Source organism: Nipponia nippon, unplaced genomic scaffold (assembly GCF_047370975.1).
Source record: "Nipponia nippon isolate SJK-2023a ecotype South Korea unplaced genomic scaffold, ASM4737097v1 scaffold_1, whole genome shotgun sequence".
Lineage (NCBI taxonomy): Eukaryota > Metazoa > Chordata > Aves > Pelecaniformes > Threskiornithidae > Nipponia > Nipponia nippon.
Window position 1 is genome coordinate 151,610,879 of NW_028262290.1, and position 20,383 is coordinate 151,631,261.

Sequence of the window (20,383 nt, forward strand, 5' to 3'; positions counted from 1 at the left end):
TAAGCTACAGGCAATCTGTCCTCTTCTTTGTCCTTGAACTATAGCTTGGCAGCTCTGGTGGAAGGAAGGAAAGTAGGGACGAATAGCATTTGGTGGGCTCCCTCTGCAGCACTGGCCCATTCCCCTGCTAGGATAATTCTCCTGCCAATTGGTGATTGATCTCCGGGTTTGTGTGTATTGAGAGGATGAAGAAAACCAGCTATTATGTAACCAAATAGCAGCAGTTCAGATGAGAAACTGAGAGGGAAGTGTGACGAAATCCCATATGCCTTTTTCAAAATGTAGGGTACGTGATACTGAATTAAAACAGATTTATCCTCTCAAAGAATAACCAACAGCTGTACTTCTTGACCACATCTTGCTCACAGCTGGAACCATTACTGCACACGAACAAGAAAGTAATTTGAAAATCTAGTTGAGTGAGTTTCTTGCAAGTCCATTAATCTTTCGTGGCCCACAGACTTTGACATATTTTTATAACTCCTCCAACAAGAAGCAAGAAGGAGCATGATGGCTTTAAAGATGCTATGAAAATTTTCTATAGGATGCTTTTGCCAAAGGGTAAATCAACATTAAAATGGGAAATTACAAACATAATTTGGACCACTTCAAAGTAGTATATTGGGTCTGATTCGTATTTGCATTTCACCTTTTTATACCACTTATGCTGGCAGCACAGAATTACCTTAAATGATAGTAAATGATAATTTAACTGCTTTAATATCCCTTTATTGATGCAAAGTTGTCCCACCGTAAATGAGAATCAGACCTATTCTACCTTTAAACGATTTCTTAGCATAGATTTTAACCTCAGGATTTCTTAGTTATATTTTTCTGAAATAGCTATTACATGTGTGAAAAACAAGATACTTTACTTGAACAATCTGCTTTACAAAGGACTGAGCTTACATGCTGAGAGCACATAATGTAAATGAACAGCTTGCTTTGTATGTAAATAGCTAAGAGTCAAGCATTTCAAATAGTCCTTTGGAATTGAAAAAGATGTGTTCAAAAAGACTAGATGTTGGTAAGTCTTAGGACTGAGGCCTGAAAGGTATTTACCTTGTCGGACAGATTTGTTAAAGGCATCTTTTTAAGTTTGAGGAGGAAAGTAGATCCTCTCTTAAAAAAAAATCCAAACCTCTAAACATTTTTAGCAGTTTGAAATTATGATTCTTTTTTTATTTTCTTACAGTTCAGTCCCCTTGGAATGAACTGTAAAAGTCTCCTTGATGGAAAGCTTGTTTATACACAAAGGCTTTCCAGATATTTGCTCTTAACTGTTTCCATAGTGTATGAAAGCTGGCTGGAATAGGATAATCTCAGGCTTCGACACACAAGCATGTTAGTCTGGGATAACAAGATTAGAGGTGTTTGCAGGCTTGAATGCAGGCGGGAGGACAGCAATACATGGCGTTAGCACCTATTGCAGAAGTACCTGCGCCACGACAGGTGCTGCTACTGAGAGAGCTGGTAAATCTTCATCCTGAATCACTGTGGCACAAGCTGCTGTGGCCAGCCCTGGCACGGTGTAGCTCGTGCAGAGCTACCTGCTGGAGCCTGCATCCTGCAACTGATCTGTAATAGCTTTTTGGCTTGGAGTTCACCATTTACCTCAAGGTATATTAGCATCTTAAGGCAAACCAGCCCTTAGAGGGAATTAAGGCTGAAGCTGAAGGCTCAGTCCTTGCTGTATTAAATTCATACTTTGTTCAGCTTGAGAATAGCTGAAAGAGCTAGAGCACACTGATCCTCAGCCAGCTGAGGGCTGGGGGGACCCTGAGCAGCTCTGTAACTTCAAGGCCAGTTTAAACTATGTTATTTGTGGCTGCCGTAGCAGACTCTCACTCCCTGCTGCATGGCCTCTTGCTCTGATGTGCTTCATCATGCCAGCTAGGTCCACCCGTGCCCCTTCAAGCAGAAGGAAATGCTTACAGCACCTTCATGCCAGGAGAGGTTTCCCCATGTTGAGGGGAATTTCTGTCTGTCCCTTTTTGGGAGTTTTCTGGCTGGTCTTCAGTGAGGGATTATGAAGCAGCTGGAAACCTTTATGTCTTAAACTGGAGATTCTGGAAACCTTATTCTTATTTATTAGCATCTGACTGATCTCTATCTATGATCTTTGTAATGTGCTGCCATGTGGGAGCCTGGAGTTTGGGATGTGAACTTGTCCCTTATTCCCCGGAAGGAAACAGTTCCTACCAGCACAATGCAGGGAAGTAACATTGGCATGCTCTGAAGGGAACCTCAACAACTCCTTTAGTAGTGAAAAAATTTGGCTCATCACAGAGTAAGCGAAGGTGGTGCAGGAGGGAAGTAAGGGGAGAAAATGAGGATATCTTAATCTCTGGCAGAAACAGTCAGTCTATTACTGGAGAGTCCCACCCAAGCCAAAGGGATTAAACACAGCCTGCAAATGCAACTGGCACTGGGGAGGATGGAGGAAAACTGCATTGCACCGAGGCACTTTATGAGTTTGCAATTTGTTTAAATGCAAGAAGATAGTTAAAAAACTAAAAAAATCCTTCATTCCAGCAAAATAGAATGCTAAAAGATCATTTCAGACATAAAAATTAAAATGTTTTACCCTAAAACCACTGTACAGCATCCTTTCTTCCTTTGCATCCCCCACCCCTTTCCGAACCACGGGATCACCAGCAGCCCTACAGCCCTTCAGCAACGCTGGCTGTGGAAGAGCAGTGTGGAGGGGTGTCCTGCAAAGGCGAGCCAGGCTGCCGTCATGTTTGTCATTGCACCGGTACTCCACAGTCTCCCTCTGCTCATAAAGCAGGGCAGAGCTAGAAATAGTGTATGCTGACTAAGCCAACTGGATGACCCTGGAGACAAATTTTGAGGGGAGTAAAAGCATTTGCCTCTGCAAAATCAGAACACAGAGGCTGAGAGTGGGAACAACATCTGAGATATGTCAGCTCTATCTCTTACTCAGGTTGACCCCATCAGTGTCCTTTAGGAAACTTTTGCATTATGAGTCCCTTTTTTGCACTTGAGGCAAAAGCGGATTGTGTCACATGGTTGAGGAAACAATGCTAAACACTTACCCACCCTGTTAATAAATCACTTGCAAGACTGTGCCTGACTGTACTTTAATGGAGGAAATGGGAGTAACTGAAAACTGACCTCTTTACCGCTCCACAATTATTAATGCAAAGCATTTTAAACTGGTGCTCATAGTTTTTGGAATTTGGGTTTTCTGCCCAAATCTATCCTCTCCCCCTCTCCCAGTAAATTGTACAGGATATTAAAAAATGGTATGAAAGCTGTGGAAGCAGCAAAACTAAGGATTTTAAAAGCTGCTAGTTATTGTATTGATTAAGTAAAAAGGACCTGCTGCCAGTGACAACTTGTTTTTCCCTTTTCAAGTTCATGGTAGCAGTTTATGTAACCCCATTTTGAGAAAACTTGCTAGAAAACAATATTGTAAAACTGCCAGCTCCCTGGTGGAGAAAACTGGCAAACTTTACTTGTCTTAGTTTTGTAAAACCAGGGATATAAATAGTGAGTGGGCCTGTGTGGCTCTGTTTTTGTTTTCCTGGAGTTTGCAAACACACTTTGTGTCATTGACATGCCACATTTAAACAGAGTGCACTGTGTGATTAAGTTAGTTTAATTTTGTCAGCATTTGGCATTTGCTGATGCAGAAGGAAATCTTGTTCTCTGCTCTGTCTACATGTGGATGAAAGGAATAAAATATTTACTGTACAGAGCTGAGAGACCAGATGCTTCTTTACTTCAGAGACTTTTAGGGAATGGGAAGTCAGGAAGTGCTGCAATTCATTATTTTGTCTCTGGCATGAAATTTGGGTATGGAATTTATTACGTTTTCAATAAGAAAAATCTTTTTTTACCTGGTTGTAATGTATTGTCTATTACTGTTGGCTTTTCTGTATTCAGCACTGTGGTACCACCTGGAAAAGAAATTATGCATATCATGATACATGGGACACAACAAAGGACACAGCAGTCATTAGGAATATCCTATATATAAATCTGAAGTATTGCTATCTTTATTAGACATGTAGGTAACTGAGTATGTGAGCTTAAGCATGAAAATATGACATTAAAGATCTGGTTTCCTTCATCAAAAAAACCCAAACAAACCAGGAACTCATCATTAAATAAAGCTGTATATCTTTGGAGTCCTTGCAAATACCAACTAATCAATCCTCACCATGTCCCTGTGGCTGTCTTCGTTTTACAGTGATTTGCTCCAAATCACACGGGAAGTCAGCAACTGATCTCTGTAGCATTTCCTAACAGTCACCAGTTTGTGCATTCACCCATGGCATGTTGTTTCTCTTATCAGGGACGTGAGCTCCTCCAGCCCCTGCCATGCTGGCTCCTCCCTGTGCGTTGTTTCATAGCTGCCTTGTGAGATCAGCTCACAAGAGGGGTGCATGGGAATTGCCCGACTTTGGGCTATAGTCTAAGGCAGGTTTCACTTCTGTCTCAAAGAGCAGGAGGAATTAAGGACTTCCCCTTTGTCTTCTTCTTCAAGCAGATGAACAAGAGGTGAGCGGGGTCATGGCCCTCTCCTAAGCTCACTAATTGATATTTTTAAAATACTTGACTTTTTAAAGCAAGCCTCATATTGATAAAGGAAACAAAAAGTAAATTAGCACAATTATAAATGCACAGTGGGGTGCTGATTACCAGTCAATGGCTTTTCTTTTCCCCAGCAAGCAAGTGCTTAAAGCATTATAGAAAGGATGACTATGATGACTTCCAATGAGAATGAATGCCCAAGCTATATCAGCTTTATGTTTGTGAGAATGATCTGATGGGAAATGCTATAAGCCACACAAATAGAGTAGCTCTGTATGGGGTCCAAATAGAGCAGGAAGGAATCTGGCCTACAGCACAATTACAGTTAATTGCAAGGGAGGCTTCATTGTGATACTCACATATGTGCAAGTGCTATCAGGGAAGCAACTCTAACTATCGTACCCGTGAGAATGCGGGTGCCACACTCACATCGGGAGTGGATAAAAGAGGGTAAGGCGCTGATGACATCCCCTCTGCACTGCCCTGCTATCCTTAATGGGCCGTGAGATTTACATACTTTCCTTCAATGCATTTTGGAGGAAGAAAAGAATGTTTACAATGAAATTATTGGTAAAATAAATCACTTCTGTGCATTTTAGCATTATATGTAACATCATACGTACAATGCAGTGTTTCTACAGTGTCCAGAACAACTGGGCATGCACTACTCAGGGTTTCTAGGTGATAAATTATACTAGTAATAAATTATACTAAAGTGTCTGCACTTTTGTAGAAGGGCAATGTAGTAATTTTCAATTTTAGTACTGAAATAGGTTCAGTTCCCCAAAAGAGCTGGTGCTCAGGAAGGCTGGTGGCTGTTCCCTTGTCTTAGAGATTATAAACTGCTCCCTAAGCACAACCTGCAAAAATTGCCAGAGGGAGTTTCTTCTGCTCAATAAGCTTTCCCTAAGGGACATGTGGGATGCATTCTGAGCTCCCTGAAGTGCAGAGACTGTGAGTGAACAGGGAAGGTGCTTGCATAGATCTGTCTCCTTCCCCTCACGCAGCCTCCGTCTATGTGAACTATGTCTCTACCTGTTGGGCTTTGCAAGCCAGCCCTCAGTGTAGGGCTTTGGCTCTTCCCTTTCAGAAAAATAAACAAATTACAATGTTTAGTAACATTGAAAGCTTTCTGAACTACCTTAGCACAATACAGACTATTTTATCAGACTCCCTGCATGGCTGTTTTCATAAAGAATAAGATTCATCTGGGACACTGATTTGAAAAGCAGTGACAGTGACCATGCAGTGTCTTTTCCACTCAAGAATTGTTTTTCAGTTTATGATCTGCAACATGCATTTTCAGGAGACATTGGCAAAGCTCAGAAAGGGTTTGGTGCTGAAACTGCACTTTCATTTGTATCTGCTGTCGGATGTTCTACTTGGCTGCTTCCAAAAAGCCAATCTCTTACCTAAGGTTTCCCAATGTCCTCTTGGACAGCTATTGCCAGATTTTAATGGTATTTTATATCATAGATATAAGAAGCAATAAACATTTATTAGATAAGCATACCAGGGAGCAGTGATGAAATAACTTGTGTCGCTGTGTCCAAAAATAAGTTCAATTACTGTAGATGTATAGATCTGCTACAGGAAGATCTCATCAAACAGGTCCAGAGCTTTGTGGAGCAAGTGACCTCCAAGAAGAGATCAAAAACGTAGTGGTGCAGTGTCAGCTCTCTCAGAAGGACAGTGTGAGAATATGAAAACTAGCAAGCTGCTTCTGTTCCACATGCAGACTATGTTCTGTCTCTTCTTCCAATTTTTCTGTTAGTGATGTCAGCTTGGACAACATCAGCACCTCTGTGGCTGTAATACAGTGTTGGTGGGGAAGCTCATGGAAATATTTCTGGTGGTATACATGTGAGTATGCTTTGATGAAATAAATCTGCTTTGTTTCTGTCTGGGAAAAGTTTGGGGCTGAGATTTGAGTCCTATACTAAATTTTAGGTATGGAAGCGTATATGTATCTTGAACCTAAACAATATTTCATTTGGAGTTCTTCAATCTCAGACAATAAAGCTCAAAAGGTTTGTCCAGCTTTTTTCTTAATAAGAGAAAGTTTGATTAGGACATTTGATTAGACACAATTCCTGCTCAAAAAAATTGCCCTCTCTTCCAGCTAGTCACTATTATTTGCTTCAAAAATTACATAGCTGAGAAAACAATCAAAAGTATTGTCATATGTAAAAGGCAGATGCCTATGTTTTGACAGCACTGACAATACGAACTGCATACCAATGTCCATTTATGTTGAGTGATTAAATCAGTGCAAACATTTAGCTGGTAACTGATGATGGATATGAGCTACAATGAAGCTGCAATGGAATGAGGATGGTTTCTGCACCTGTCAGTTGGTAGTCATCACCTGTGCCACTGTGGCAGTTTGCCTGGTCATCATCACACTCATCCACAGGTTTGCCTTCGGAAACGGTAGGGACAGCCGTAGGAGCTGAAACAAAATCCAGTTGTTCAGTTAAAACGTGCTGGAGAATCAGCATGCAATTGGCAGTAACATTTTGATGAGCGCCATATGCTGTTTTCATGTGTTGTATCTGAGGAAAGGAGCAACTCTACTTTGCAGGTTAGTCAGTATTTCTTTGCAATGGGACGTATCTGTTCTGCCTCCTTGCACCAACGTGCTCTGCTGTATCTGAGCTCAAGGGCTGAGTGCAGTTGGGCAGCAAAGCCCTGGACTGTCTATTCACTGGCTGATGAGTGTTTGTTGTTCCTATCAACGAAGAGTGAAAGTCTGGCAAGGCAGAATGGAAGGCTTGGGGAGAGGTAGAAAACCCATCATTTTATTGCAGGCCAAAGTGCCTGTGAGTGGGCCTGTACAGGAGGGGTGCATGCTCAAGGTGGTAATTCTCTAGCACCCACCACATTGCTGAAGAAACCTCTCTGCAGAACACATATAAGAGAGGAAATGTCTGAGCAGAGTCCTGGTAACAGGGGCAGGAAGGCAGTGTGATGTAGAATCACTTTGTGCTCAATGAGGAGATCTGGAAGGAGTTTCTTTTGTTTTTGTTGAAGTTATAAATAAGACATCAGTGATGTCAGTCATCCCTCCTGGCCACCTGCTTGCTTCTCATTGGTGATGACTTTCCGGTAGCTGCTGCATAACCAGTAAAAGTCTGACCTTTGTTATTACAGTTAAAAGCCTGAAATTTGTGCAAGATGCCAGAAAATAGATCTATACCCCAGTATCTGCAAAACATACCACATCTGGAAAATCAGAATGCAGATACTTGGTGTTATGTTTAGGTTTATGTTTTATGCTGCAAGTATAGTCCCCTGGCTTAAGATAACCAGACTGGGAATGTGATCCAGGCTTTTGTCTGTTCTCACCTACTGTTATTTTCATTAACAATGTTTTACTCTCATTATAAGCTATGCAATAATGCATCCGTTTCTCGGATTCTTCTTTGCCCTTTTACTGCCTCCAGAGCCTGCTGGCCATGTAAGATCTTATGCACTGACTTCTTGGCCTGAAAATGTCAGGAGGGATGGTAGTTTCTGAAGTAGCTATATTCTGGGATGAAACATGGCTCTTTAGGACCCTGACCTATGCTTTACAGGTAAAATCTAGCCCTAGTTAAAGAAACAGTTCTGTACCTATTATGAATTATGCAGAGCGTCTGTTCCCCACATCTCTTTAAAAACCCCTCTGGGAGCTCCCTCTAGCTTTCTACATCGAGTTAAGTTTCTTATCTTGATCTTCATGCCCCTGTATAGCCTCAAGCTTGCCTACATCTCTGCCATCATTTCATATAAGCCCCCCTGGGATGCTTTGAGCACACAAAGCTTCCCCTTGCTCATTACTGCTGGAGAGCTGATTTCTACTCCTGCCTGTGCCTAACTTCATGCTTCTTTTCTCATCTCAACTTCTTTCCTTCTCAGTAAATCTCAAGTGACTTCTCTTCATTCAACTCCCTCCTTAAGATACAGTTATACAACAGTTTTCTTATAATGTTTCTCCCATGGGTAAATGGGAATTGACCTCACCTGTCCATGGGTGACCTACAGGTGAGCACCCTTCGAAAGTACACCATAGCAGAAAGACACCATAGCAGAAATGCAAATGCAAGTAGGGAGAAATTGTACTTGCTGTTGCAACTTGCCTAAAAGCAAAGGCGTTTTGCCTGGTCAGTCTCCTATTTGTCTCCTCCATCTCACTGAGCAACGTGTTCTTGTGAGGTGGTCCACAGACTCACTTCTTGATGTCTAGGTGGCTACAGGAGCCCCGTGGCCAAAGGACTTTGCCCACAGGTTGTGAGTTTACATGGGGCAGGTGCTGGGTTTTCTTTTTTCTGAGCAAGTAGCACAATAGTCTGCAGGAACTAAGTATTCCCACAGGAAATGAGGACTTCCTGCAGGAACTAAGAAGTATTTCCAACCTCCGCACTTTCCGGGCCAAGTAAAAAGCACACTTATTCAATCTGGCCTTCACTAAAAAACAACACAGAACTCATCAGTTCTCACAGCAAATGCCTCCCACTCTTCCGCCTTGGGGGAGAAATGGTGAGAAAGAAATGGAGGCAGAGCAGTCGGTTACATTCATCTTGGGAGCCTGTTCAGCTACTTCTATATGGGGTATCATATGAAACCGTGAATAACATGGTTTGTTATTCTGTGTATTGTTAAGCTGGGCGGTTTATAAGCCACGTCCCTATACCATCATCCATCAGATAAAATTGTGAAATTCACATAGTGTTATCTGTAGTTATCTATGAAGTTAAATAATTATTGTTTATATAACAAGAAACAAAGCTTGACTTCATGTCACAGTCCAAGGATAAATGTCTGAACTTAGCTTTTCCTGGTCTTTCATCTCCTACATACTCTTGCAAAATTAAAGCTTGGTAAGGAACAAAGAGGCCCCCTCTGCCCCCCAAAAAGAACAGCACAGAGCCTGTCCAGCCAGGTAATCATTGCCCACCATAGTGTCTGGTGTGACTTTCACGTCCTTTGAAGGAGCAAGGGACATAATTGCTATATTTAGTGCAAAGGTCCCTCTGCATTCTCAGAAAACATCTCTTCCAGGGTTGTATCATGGTAACATAAAATATAAGTTCCTGTCTTTATTCTTTCCTAATAGTGCTATGCTTCTCAAAAGTATAATCACGAGGCTGCTTAAGGGAATAAAAAACCTTGTGGAGAATATCACTGTGATTCAACAAGGAATGGGAGAAAGAATAACATTTGTGCCTTGGGCATATTCAAATGTCTGCAGAGAAGAAACTGATTAGGCCAAGAAACAGCACTAATGGCAGTCACGGAAGCGAGAGTCCTATGTGCTGCCTGTATAGACACAGCAGTGTTCAGCAGTAGCCCAAGTGGAGAATGTATTTATGAAAATAATAAAGTGCATTCATCTCTAATAGAGCAATTACCTTCAAGTTCACAGCCCAGCAGCTCCATTCGCAGCCCCAGTCCTCCGTGTGTGGCTCTCTCAGGGTAGACGCGGATGAATCTCGTCGATACAGGTTCAAAAGTCCGCAGTTCAGGTGTGTCATAGTTGGTGTTGCCTTCAAAAGTCTGCAAAGCATGACAAATGCTACTTGTTAAAAAAAAAAAAAGCTATTTTCAACAGTCATCTTTTTTCCTTCATTCTCTACTCTTTGAATTAGGTGAGCAGTAGGCCAGATTCTAACTGATTAATAAGTGTCAATCAAGCATTCCTGTCCTAAATGAGAATGGAAAATACATAGTTAAAGCTCCTTGGAAAAGTAATGCATTTCATTTTTCATAAACTCAGTAGCAACCAATCCATCAGGGTCATAACAAAAGCTGAGTGTTTAATGAGACATGTTTTTAAATGATGCTCTGATCTGGGGTTTAACTGGGTGACATTTTCAACACTTCTCAGGGAAAAAAAAAATGGCTGAGGTGAAGATCCTGTCACCTTTTAAGTGGTTACAATAATAATCCAACTATTCAAGAGAAAATTTCAATCTGATTTCCCCCAGTGACAGAGTTTCACAAGTTGTAGTTGTTTCAAAAGGCATAAATTAAGCTCCAGGAACAGGAGCTGCAAGAGTTCTTCCAGTGAGCCTGCTATTGAATAAGAATAAAAAGAAAGAAAGAAGAAAGCTGCTTCCTGACAAAACTGCAATATAATCTAACGGGCAAGGCAGGTCAGCAAATGTACATTTCAGACAAAAATCTCTTCTCTGAGTTGCACTGTGGGTTCTTCAGCCATAATGCAGCTCTCAATGGCATTTGTCTGATACCTTCAGCTTCTCTTGTCAGTGATCTATTGCATATAGAACAAGTTATAATTTGTACTTATAGCAACACCTCAGGTGCCTCTATGGAGATGATTGGTCCTTAGAATGACTTAACTGTACAAAGAAGCAGTCCTTGCCATGAAGAGTTTATAACCCAAGATAGGCAAAAAGAATTATTTTTACCCTATTTTATGGTAAAAAATTACTTCGGAATATCATGTAGAGAATACTCTAATGTACAAGATATTAAAATTAATTAAGTAGAAGTGAAGTATTTTCAACTTCTCTTTTCTATGAATTAGTTAAATGGCAAAACATTTAAAAAAATCTTCTTTGAACTGGAGTTCAAATTTGGGATTAGAAGTGCTATTTATAAGCTACTTCTCACTCATAGCTGTGAAGCTTGAAGCCTTCTTCAGGAAGAAACCACCAGATGTCCTTCATTTTGGATGAGAACAAAACCCAACCTGCAATGAACTCCTCCTATTGATCGGGGGGCAGATAAAACAGAGGCCACGGGAAAAGCTGGCTGTATTTCCCAAAGCACAAAAACGGCACAGGTAAAACTGATTGTTGCTTGTATTGGCAGTGCAGTCCTAAAAGCCTTGCTTGTTTTTACTGTACACCTCTGTACTATGAACCAATGGTCCACAAACCCTTCTGGCCATTGCTTAGAGTGCCAGTCACAAAAGCCAATAATGATGGGACACTATGACCAACTAAATTAAAAAGAATAATTCCAACATTAATGCTTCTGCTTCTGTTTCCTAGGGGAGATTGTACCTCCAAGGTGGCTTCAAGGCACACTGGTTGACCTGGTGTTCTGCCAGTGATTGGAAGACAGATGTCAAGACTTCACGTGTAGATAGCCTGTCAGATCTGATTAACATGCAATTACATATTATTATATTTGAGTAGCAATATAGTGCAAATGATCAGAAAAGCTACCTACCATATAAGAAAGAATGAATGCCATTTTATGTGTAAAAAGTAGACAGACACATGTATCTGAGGAATCCTTGCTTCCTTTTTTAATAGTAGTCTTAATAGCAACATATAATAATGAAAACTGTTTTATAAAAGACATCAGTACTGGAGTACTGACACATAGACATTAGAATTCAATAGGCATCTAGAATTATATTGAATCATAATTATATTGAATCATTGTCCTTTGTAGTGCAGAGCTGCCTGTGATTCAATTTTGACTGTTCATTTAAAACACGTACTGATATTCTTTGTGGGGGAGGAGAGAGGAGTATACAGTAAAACTTCATGTTGTGAGCGTGTTTTATAAACTGGGGGAGTTGGCCGGGGCGCAGCAATCACTGCTTGGGGATGGGCTGGGCATCGGTCAGCGGGCGGTGAGCGATTGAACAGTGTATCGCTTGCTTGGTATATTTTTATTGTATTATTATTTATTTATTATTATTATTATTACTACTACTACTACTACTACTACTACTACTACTACTACTACTACTACTACTACTATTACTACTATTCTATTTTATTTTACTTCAATTATTAAACTGTTCTTATCTCAACCCACGAGTTTTCTGACTTTTACCCTTCCAATTCTCTCCCCCATCCCACTGGTGGGGGGGAGTGAGTGAGCGACTGTGTGGTGCGTAGTTGCTGGCTGGGGCTAAACCACGACAACAGGCTATGTCGCAAATTGCTTTACTTCATTACAAGGTAAGTTATAATAAATAATAGCTAAACCAAAGAGAAGCTAAACTGGTGAGATGAAAAAAATTCTTCCTAATATCTTTTAAAATCAAAATAAACATGGCAGAAAAATTTAAAAAGATTGTTCCAGTTGGCAGGATAGTCAGAATTTTCTTGTACCAGAGATGATGAGAGGGGGTGTAAAAACTCCCTAAAAAGTCATCAGTAGGTAAGTGAAAGGAGGAAAGAAGTATGAAAGAGACAGATGTCATTATGGAGTAAGCTTGAGTAAGACTATGGAAAAGAAATACAAATTGTATCTTGAAATGAAAATGGGGTTCTGCGTGGTTGTTTGAGGGTTTGAGTGATGTTCACTCCTTTGAGTGTTTGAGCTAGGCTAAAGGGGAAAACTTTCTGCGCATTCAAAACCAGCAGAAATTGGGTCAGCCACAGAGGAAAGAGTTATGGTAGTCTTAGTGAAAGGAGCTGCAGGCATGGATGACAAGGTCATGCTGAGAAATAAGGTGATGTTTCATCCTTTGGACATATTCTGTTGTTATGTTTAGCTTGTCATTGCTCTTTCTTTTCCTAAAATGCAGTTGTTTGTTTATTGAAAGTCAAGACTTTAACCAAGTGAAACGATGTGTTTCATTTCATATAACAGGGCTGTTTCTAATCCACATTCCTGCTGTGACTCATTATAGCATTCTGTCCCATCCAGCTCCACTTACACTTAAATATACTACATTCCAGTATTAACATTTTAAATCTCTCAGACTCCCAAATCATAGGATTTATCTGATTTTCTTTAAAGAAAACTTGCGCTTTGGAAGAAAGTTTATTAAATGTCTTGAATTTTTGAGAAGGATTATAATTATGCCACAAGAGATTTGAATTCCAGCCCTCCCCATTCCATTAATCTTGAAAGTTAATTTCTGGTAGTGATGAAAGCTGAGGATGGGCTCAGTGTGTTAGTTAGCACACTAGTTTTCTTGTCAAACTGCTAACTTCTGACAATGATGGCAAGTGCTTGTATTAGAAAACAGAAAGCCATGCAGCAGACGGCGCACTGCTTTGAAAGCATATGGCATTATTTTTTTCCCTCATTGAGCCACAGTGTAGAAGTACATGTCAAAACAACTTCTATTTTAGAAAGAAAATGGTTAGATCCCATTGTTGATTTACACTCTCTTCACACTTTATGATGAAGTCAAAACTCATGGTAACAAGAGAAAGGAGCTGACTGCAAAGGCTGAATTCATTTAGTTTTAATCCCCAAAACAAATGATGAAAAGTGATGAGAAGTGAGAAAATGCAGACATATTCAGTGAGATTAAAACAGGAGAGAATGAAGTCCAATATTTACCAAATGTGCCTGGAAAAGCTACATCCATGGGCCCACTCAGCTTTTCCTTTAAGGAAACACAGGTTTGTCCAATGGATGAGTCTATATAGCAAAACAGCTTTTACATCTAATTTTCAGACTAACGCAGATGAGATATGGAGCAACTCTCAGGATTCCCATCTGTCCAGCACCACACTGATTTGCCTTCTGAGGGCTCGTTTTGGTATATGATTCCCTGATCATCCCAGTACTGCAGCACCAGTTCGTGGACTGTGTGTCCACTGGTTTCCTCCAGGAGCAGAGTAGGAGGACTGAAAAATGGTTGTGCCTTTTGAGGCAAAAATGCACTTTGGGAGCAATAATGGCAAAATGGGATGGAAGACTTAATCAACAGGACTTGGGGTAAATAAGCTAAAGACAGTGCAGTTTATGTCCTGAAAAGCATACATTCAAAGACAAACCAAAATAGGTACATTCCCAGAAACTTTTCTGAGCCACACTTATTTTCTTTTCTTTGGCATCTAACTCAGCAATTCATTTGGCCCTCCTCTGTAAATGTCTTGCAGTTTCTGCTTGAACCTATGAACCAGCTGCCCGTTATTCCCAAGTAACCTCCAAGATGCTTCACTTGTGACAGTATGACAGTACTTTTCACTTGGGATGGGATAGCATGTCAAAAACTCCATCACTTTCTTTTGGAGAGACTTGGATCAGACCATTAGAGAGCCTGTGAAGCTCTCAAAGCAGTCTACAGGCAGTTCAGAAATCCAACAGGTACCCCATTGAGTTAAATAACACCATTCTCATTCTACAGCTCAGACAAAAAAGAAGCAAAGGAAAAGTAATTCAGTGTCTCAAATAAGTTCATTTAGTGCCAGTGGAAAAACTGCAGAGGGACCTCTACTTTTTTGGCAGTGTTGCGTATTACCATTACACTGGATTTTGCAGTAACTTAGGGGCCACAGAGGCACACCACCCTTGTCAGAAATCAAGTCTGAACTAGCTGTTGAATAAACAAAACCTTTGCCACGGAAGCAAATATCCTAAGGCCAGCTCCTGCCCTCAGGCATGGTACTGTTCCCACAGCATCCCTTCAGGGTTGCTGTCCTAGGAGTCCTCATGCTTGGCTTCATCCCAACTGTGTGCCATTTCTAAGGTCAGAGATAGATGCGTAAAAAATTAATGCAAGTTTTTTTTACTGCAACTTTTTTTTTAGTGCAGCTCTTTCCTCCTTACCTTTATCTTTTTCTTGCTGGAATCCATGATCATTTTCCAATCTGATCCATTGTTGCTGTAGCCAATTTTGAATTTTTTCATGAATACTTTGTTTTCTCGGTGTTTGCCTCCTTGGACGATTATGCCCCTCACTTTTTTTTCTTCACCAAGGTCAATTTGAAGCCATTCGTTTGTATACGTATGAGTAGTTGGTGGCAGCGCCCAACCTGAACGGCTTGTTATGAGGCGAGCATTTTCTGGGATCCAGTTTCGATCAGCTTGAGTAGATGCAGTAATCTGAGAGTCAGGAATGAGCCCAGACACCATACCCAGCATCCCAGAGCAAGGATAATCTACAGAGAAAAGACCAAATAAACAGTTAATCTGAACAAGCACCAAAACAGAAACGGGACAAAGCAGCCAGTTCAACTATCATAAGCAATTACTTATTTTTTTCTCATATCCAAAATAATCTTTTTGGATTTGTATATCATTTTCATTTGTTCAAACTTGCACATCCTAGTTTTGGCAGGAAGTACTGAAATACCACAAGTATTTCTGGCTTGATGGGAACCAAAAGTATCAGAAAATCCTATTCTATTCTTGTTTTCTATTCTTCTTGCTAAGGCAAAGAGTGCAGGGTCACATCTGAATCTGCAAATATTTCTCTAGAGAAAACTTCCAAAATCAGCCAAAACCTGGTTGCAGATTACTTAATTTTGGTAACTTTGGAACTGGAAATACATTCTGTAAAATATAATTTATTGCTGTACTTGAGATTTTCCTGTTGTATTTCTTTGGTCTCTTAGGCTTTTTCAAATGACACAGTTGCTTCTTTTATGGCTCCAGATAAATATAAATTAGAAGTAGGAAAAGCTGCTAACAAGGAGTGAAGATTTCCCATATAGAATGTAACAGCAGTTCTGCTGATATTACCTTTATCTAATCTGAAAAGATTTCATAGAATGACCTGGAATTCTATAACATAGCAATCAGTAATCTTATTTTCCTGCTGTATGGAAACCAGTCCTAAGAAACATTTTCAAGACTAAAGAAACATCTTAAGGGAAAAAAATATATCCCTGGAACTATTCAAAATTAGTGCCAATGAACTGTATTAAGTGCTATAAAATGATGCTAGAGATTTTTTAGAAAAATCAGCTTTGTAAAAAATATTAAATCATTAACATTTTCTTTAATCTATAACTTGTTGTATTTTTGCTTTACATATAAAAATGCCTCCATTTTGTAGGAGTTACAGAAATCCTAAAACTAGAAAAAAAGGACTTTTAAAACAATTCCTGCTTGTGCCTGTTTTTTTTTTTTGTTTTGTTTTCAAATAGTATTTTGATGATAATGAATGCCTTTTGCTGTTACTTCAGAAAGCACTTTGGACAGTTATTTTTTTAGTTAACTGTGTGATATAAAGGGGTTACGTTCCAGTACTGATCACTAGCAGGAACCTGACTATATATGTCTAGTTGCTTGAACAGGCTTCAGATTTAAGTGTTTGTAACTTGCAATGCTTTTAAACCTAGTTATGTATGTTTCTTCCTTGGGAAACCTGCTGAGAACTACCTACAAATCACAGGCATGAGAGAGGGGAACTGGAGGGTTAGGAAGGAAAAACAAGATGGCAATTTGCAAAATATCTGTGTTTATTGCGTACTTGGCATGGAGCTGTAAAATAATTGCAAGAAAAGTAATTAAACTTTTTTTTTTTTTTTCACTTCTTAATGCTGAACACCTACAAGATAATGCCAGAACAACATTCAGATAACACTGGATGTTTGGGTTGTCGAGTTTTATTTTCTTCATGGTTGTTTGTTTTTTTTTTACATTTCTACATTCAGATCACAGTGGAAATAGCGAAGATGCAATTCACTCAGAAAAATAAAACCCACAGCACATGCACAATAAATTCCTTTGGGTTTAAAATCCTTCCCAAGACCCACCTGTAATCCTGCAGCCATAAACTTCAAATCTCAGCGATACTCCATTTTCCCAAGACACAGGTCTAATTCGCACGAACCGTGTTAAAACTGGTTTGGCAAAAGGTCTGTAAACAACGTCAGTGGGATTGCTATTCCCTTGAAACACCTTTGTGTGGAAAGAAAAAGTATATATTTGTTAGGCTTTCTCTTAAATGGTGTTTATAATTCTGTGTTTTACAGATAGATACAATCTAGGTCTAACCAGAGTTATTTTTGGGGGATAAGACAAAAGACTTGCATGGGGAGCTATTTCATTAGACTCCTAACACAATTTTTGCAGACAGATAAGCTCCTCCTTCGGGAGGAAAAAAGATGTAAGGTGTTCAGTGATAATAAAAAATACTTGCCACCTGCAGAGTCCCATAACACACCTTAACGCTGCAGAGCAGACCAGAAGACCTCAGGGCCATCTTGAGAACAGGAGCTCACCTGAGTGCAACAAGGGTCTGTCCACTCCCTGCCTATTTTGAGGTGTTCCTAATGTCCAGATCTATCTGCAGGAATGACATGCACTGGTCTTTGTCACCCAAGGACTGCCGTGTCCTAGAAGAATCTTTCAAGGCCCCATTAGGGCAGTTTTATTCCTCGTACACTTGTAGAATGACGCAAAATGCTACAGAACCTCAGTCCCAAATTAAAGGTTTGGAGTTCAGTTAGACCTTATAAAAATCCTGTATGGAGTTAGGATAAAAACATTTATTATTTTGCCATCCTTGAGCTTAAGAGTTCTGCAGAGTGTATCGTGCAGACCTTGCTTTGTTAACCTTCCATTTTTAAATCCTTTTTAACAAGTACTCAGACTTTCTTTCTCCTTGCATACTGAGATGGAAGTCTATTTAAAATCTATATAGCAGGCTCTAAGATTTTCTCCGCATCCCCTGAGGCTAACAGTCAAATTAGATGAACAATGAGACTTCCACAAGAAGGGACAGGATTGTGCTGTGCTTTCATGTTGAGGATCCTGCAGACACACTCCTTCCTAGCAGAGCTGAAACCTTGCAATGTTCTAGCCCAAAGAAGGTGATTCAGTTTCCTGCTTCTTCCTCATGTAGAGAGGACCAATTTCCTGTTGTTTTCCATGGATACAAGCCCCTCTCCTTTTAAGGGAGATTCTCCCATTTCTTACACACACTGTCTACTTTCCTGTTTGTTACTTGCAATAACTGCACTGATTTGGAGCGGAGGCCAGCAGTGCACAGCTGCCAACTCATCAGGCTCAGTTATATCTCAAGTAATTTAATATGGGAGTTTCATATCTAGGAAGAGATTTTAAATGCAGCTACGTTTGTTTTCAGCAACTTTTTTTCTCTGGGAGGACCTGCTGTAGTTTTCTCAAGGTCTGCATCTGACAGAGGAAGTGAGTCTTTTCTCAAAAGTACACAACTCCTTATATGTGGTTAGTGCAACACTCCTGCGAGGCTTCCTTGAAGAGATCTGTGGCTGCCTGCTTTTGTTGTTCCTTCAGTAGCCAAGTCTCCTTAACTTCTCATTTGAATAAAAATATCAGAGGAAGACTGGCGTGCAGTTTTTTCTTGTCCTGATCAACAGCAAAATATTGCCATTTTAGAAACCTGACTTTTTTATAAACCCTTTGAACAAATAACACAGGTTTAGGAAGTGTTCTCACTAATTAAGGAGAGGATGTACAATAGAAACTCATGTAAAATACATTCTTGGAGAGTCTACAAATTGAAGTTGGTAATGAAAATCAGGCATGATCTGATTTTTAAAGGGGTATTTGTTCAGATTACGGGAACTAGAGCCAGGAAACCCTGTATCTCATACCAGCTGCAGCATTGGCTCCTCCTGTGACTTTGGGCAAGTCAGTTATTGTACCTTTATACATCATTACACAGTGCCCACGTTGTGGCATTTGACCTTCTAAAGTCCTTCTCTGTAAAAGCACGATAATACCTGTCAAAGAGAAGCTTTCAGGATTCATTTTTTATTGTTTTACAAAGTGCTTCAAAGAAGAAAAATGTATGTGTTAAACACTGCTAACATTTTGATTAGATAAATGTAGTGGACTTGGCATAGCACTTACAGTTGAATCAGGGACAAACCAGTAACCCAATATTTAGAGCTAGATATGGTTACACTGATAGAGTTTAATATTGCACAGCTCTTTTGGGTGTTCACAGAAGGGTCACAAAAAAGCTATTTTGAAGGGAAGCACCACAAAACCTTTCCAGTTGCATCAGCCCCTGGCAGCCTCTGGGGATGCTGCTCCCAGGCACATCCTGAGCGAGGTGGGAAGGGAGGCACAGCCTCACTGGGAGAGCTGGAGCAGAATTGACTTCTCAGTAATGAGCTTTATGCTCATGGTAGCGGATAATGAAGATTTTTCTTATGAGTGTCTAAAGCTGTTTCATTGGGAGGTCACAGAGAGCAAATCTGCTGATAAATGGAAAGGTGATAAAAATCTATAAGGATGGAAAGATGCGCCTAATTATCTGTCTGCATGACCCCCATCACTGAGATGCTTGGAAGTCTAACAAACTATTAATGACTTGCTATAGCACTCCTGCAAGACAGCATGGCTATGCACAGGGAGGTGAGGCACTGACATATTGCATATCCAGAGCTTCACTGCAGATAAGGGACCTACATATTTTTTAAAATGTTCCCCATAATGTTTTCCTCAAGGTCACATAGATAATCTCTGGCAAACTGGGAAACAGCAGCACACTCCAGGAAAACGACCACTCAAATTCTGGTGGATATAACAGACAGGGCGCTTTTCAGCTGCTCTGGGCTTTGGATAAACAATTTCTGTGGCCCATTACTACTGAGACAAGAGCTATCTTTTGGATTTGGGATATTGTTAACCCTGATCATGCTGATTAAACCCATGATACCTTATTCCTCTTTTTTTAACAACTGATATTAACTAAACAGTTCAATAGCCTATTTCTTGGCTGAAGAGAGGTAAGTGAGAAAAGACTTACAACAGGCTTGTTTCCCTCCTTCAGTGTAATCCAGTCCTCTCCATTGGAGCTGACATCTACGCGGTATGTTTTCAGATAATATTCTTTCTTTGTTTCTTTTGAGATGGCTCCTTGGGTCCCAATTCCAGAAACAAAGCGGAGAAGGCCTAGATCTACCTGTGGTAGGGAATGAATTGGGACGTGAGGACAACCCGTTCAGAGCATAACAGTAATGCAGAAGTGACACCCCCCCTGCCCATGTTTTACAGAGATAATAAGGATTTTATATAAAGGAAACTGCAGCATATTGCTGATAATAACATAGCCACAATCTCCTCTTTTGTAAACAGTGTCATCACAGGAGATGGGAACATTTGCCTGATTAGCTAGGAGGGCTATTCACATGCCAGAGAATTATCTTTCCTCTATGGGGGAGGA

The 20,383-nt window shown here is 40.3% G+C and overlaps 1 protein-coding gene across 4 annotated transcripts in view; it reads right to left on the bottom strand.

Moving 5' to 3' along the window:
* NRP1 (neuropilin 1) overlaps positions 1–20,383 on the bottom strand; it is a 114,773-nt gene that overhangs the window by 14,388 nt on the left and 80,002 nt on the right. For 2 of the 4 annotated variants that reach the window (XM_087778379.1, XM_087778368.1), the window contains exons 8-13: positions 19,967–20,122; positions 16,980–17,124; positions 15,046–15,377; positions 9,957–10,101; positions 6,932–7,015; positions 3,867–3,926 (exon numbers count right to left, since the gene is read on the bottom strand). In XM_087778379.1, coding sequence (XP_087634505.1) covers positions 3,867–3,926; positions 6,932–7,015; positions 9,957–10,101; positions 15,046–15,377; positions 16,980–17,124; positions 19,967–20,122 — 922 coding nt within the window. Of the gene's footprint in view, positions 1–3,866; positions 3,927–6,910; positions 7,016–9,956; positions 10,102–15,045; positions 15,378–16,979; positions 17,125–19,966; positions 20,123–20,383 lie in introns of all 4 variants that reach the window. The other 2 variants (XM_087778357.1, XM_087778350.1) reach the window with 1 other exon arrangement.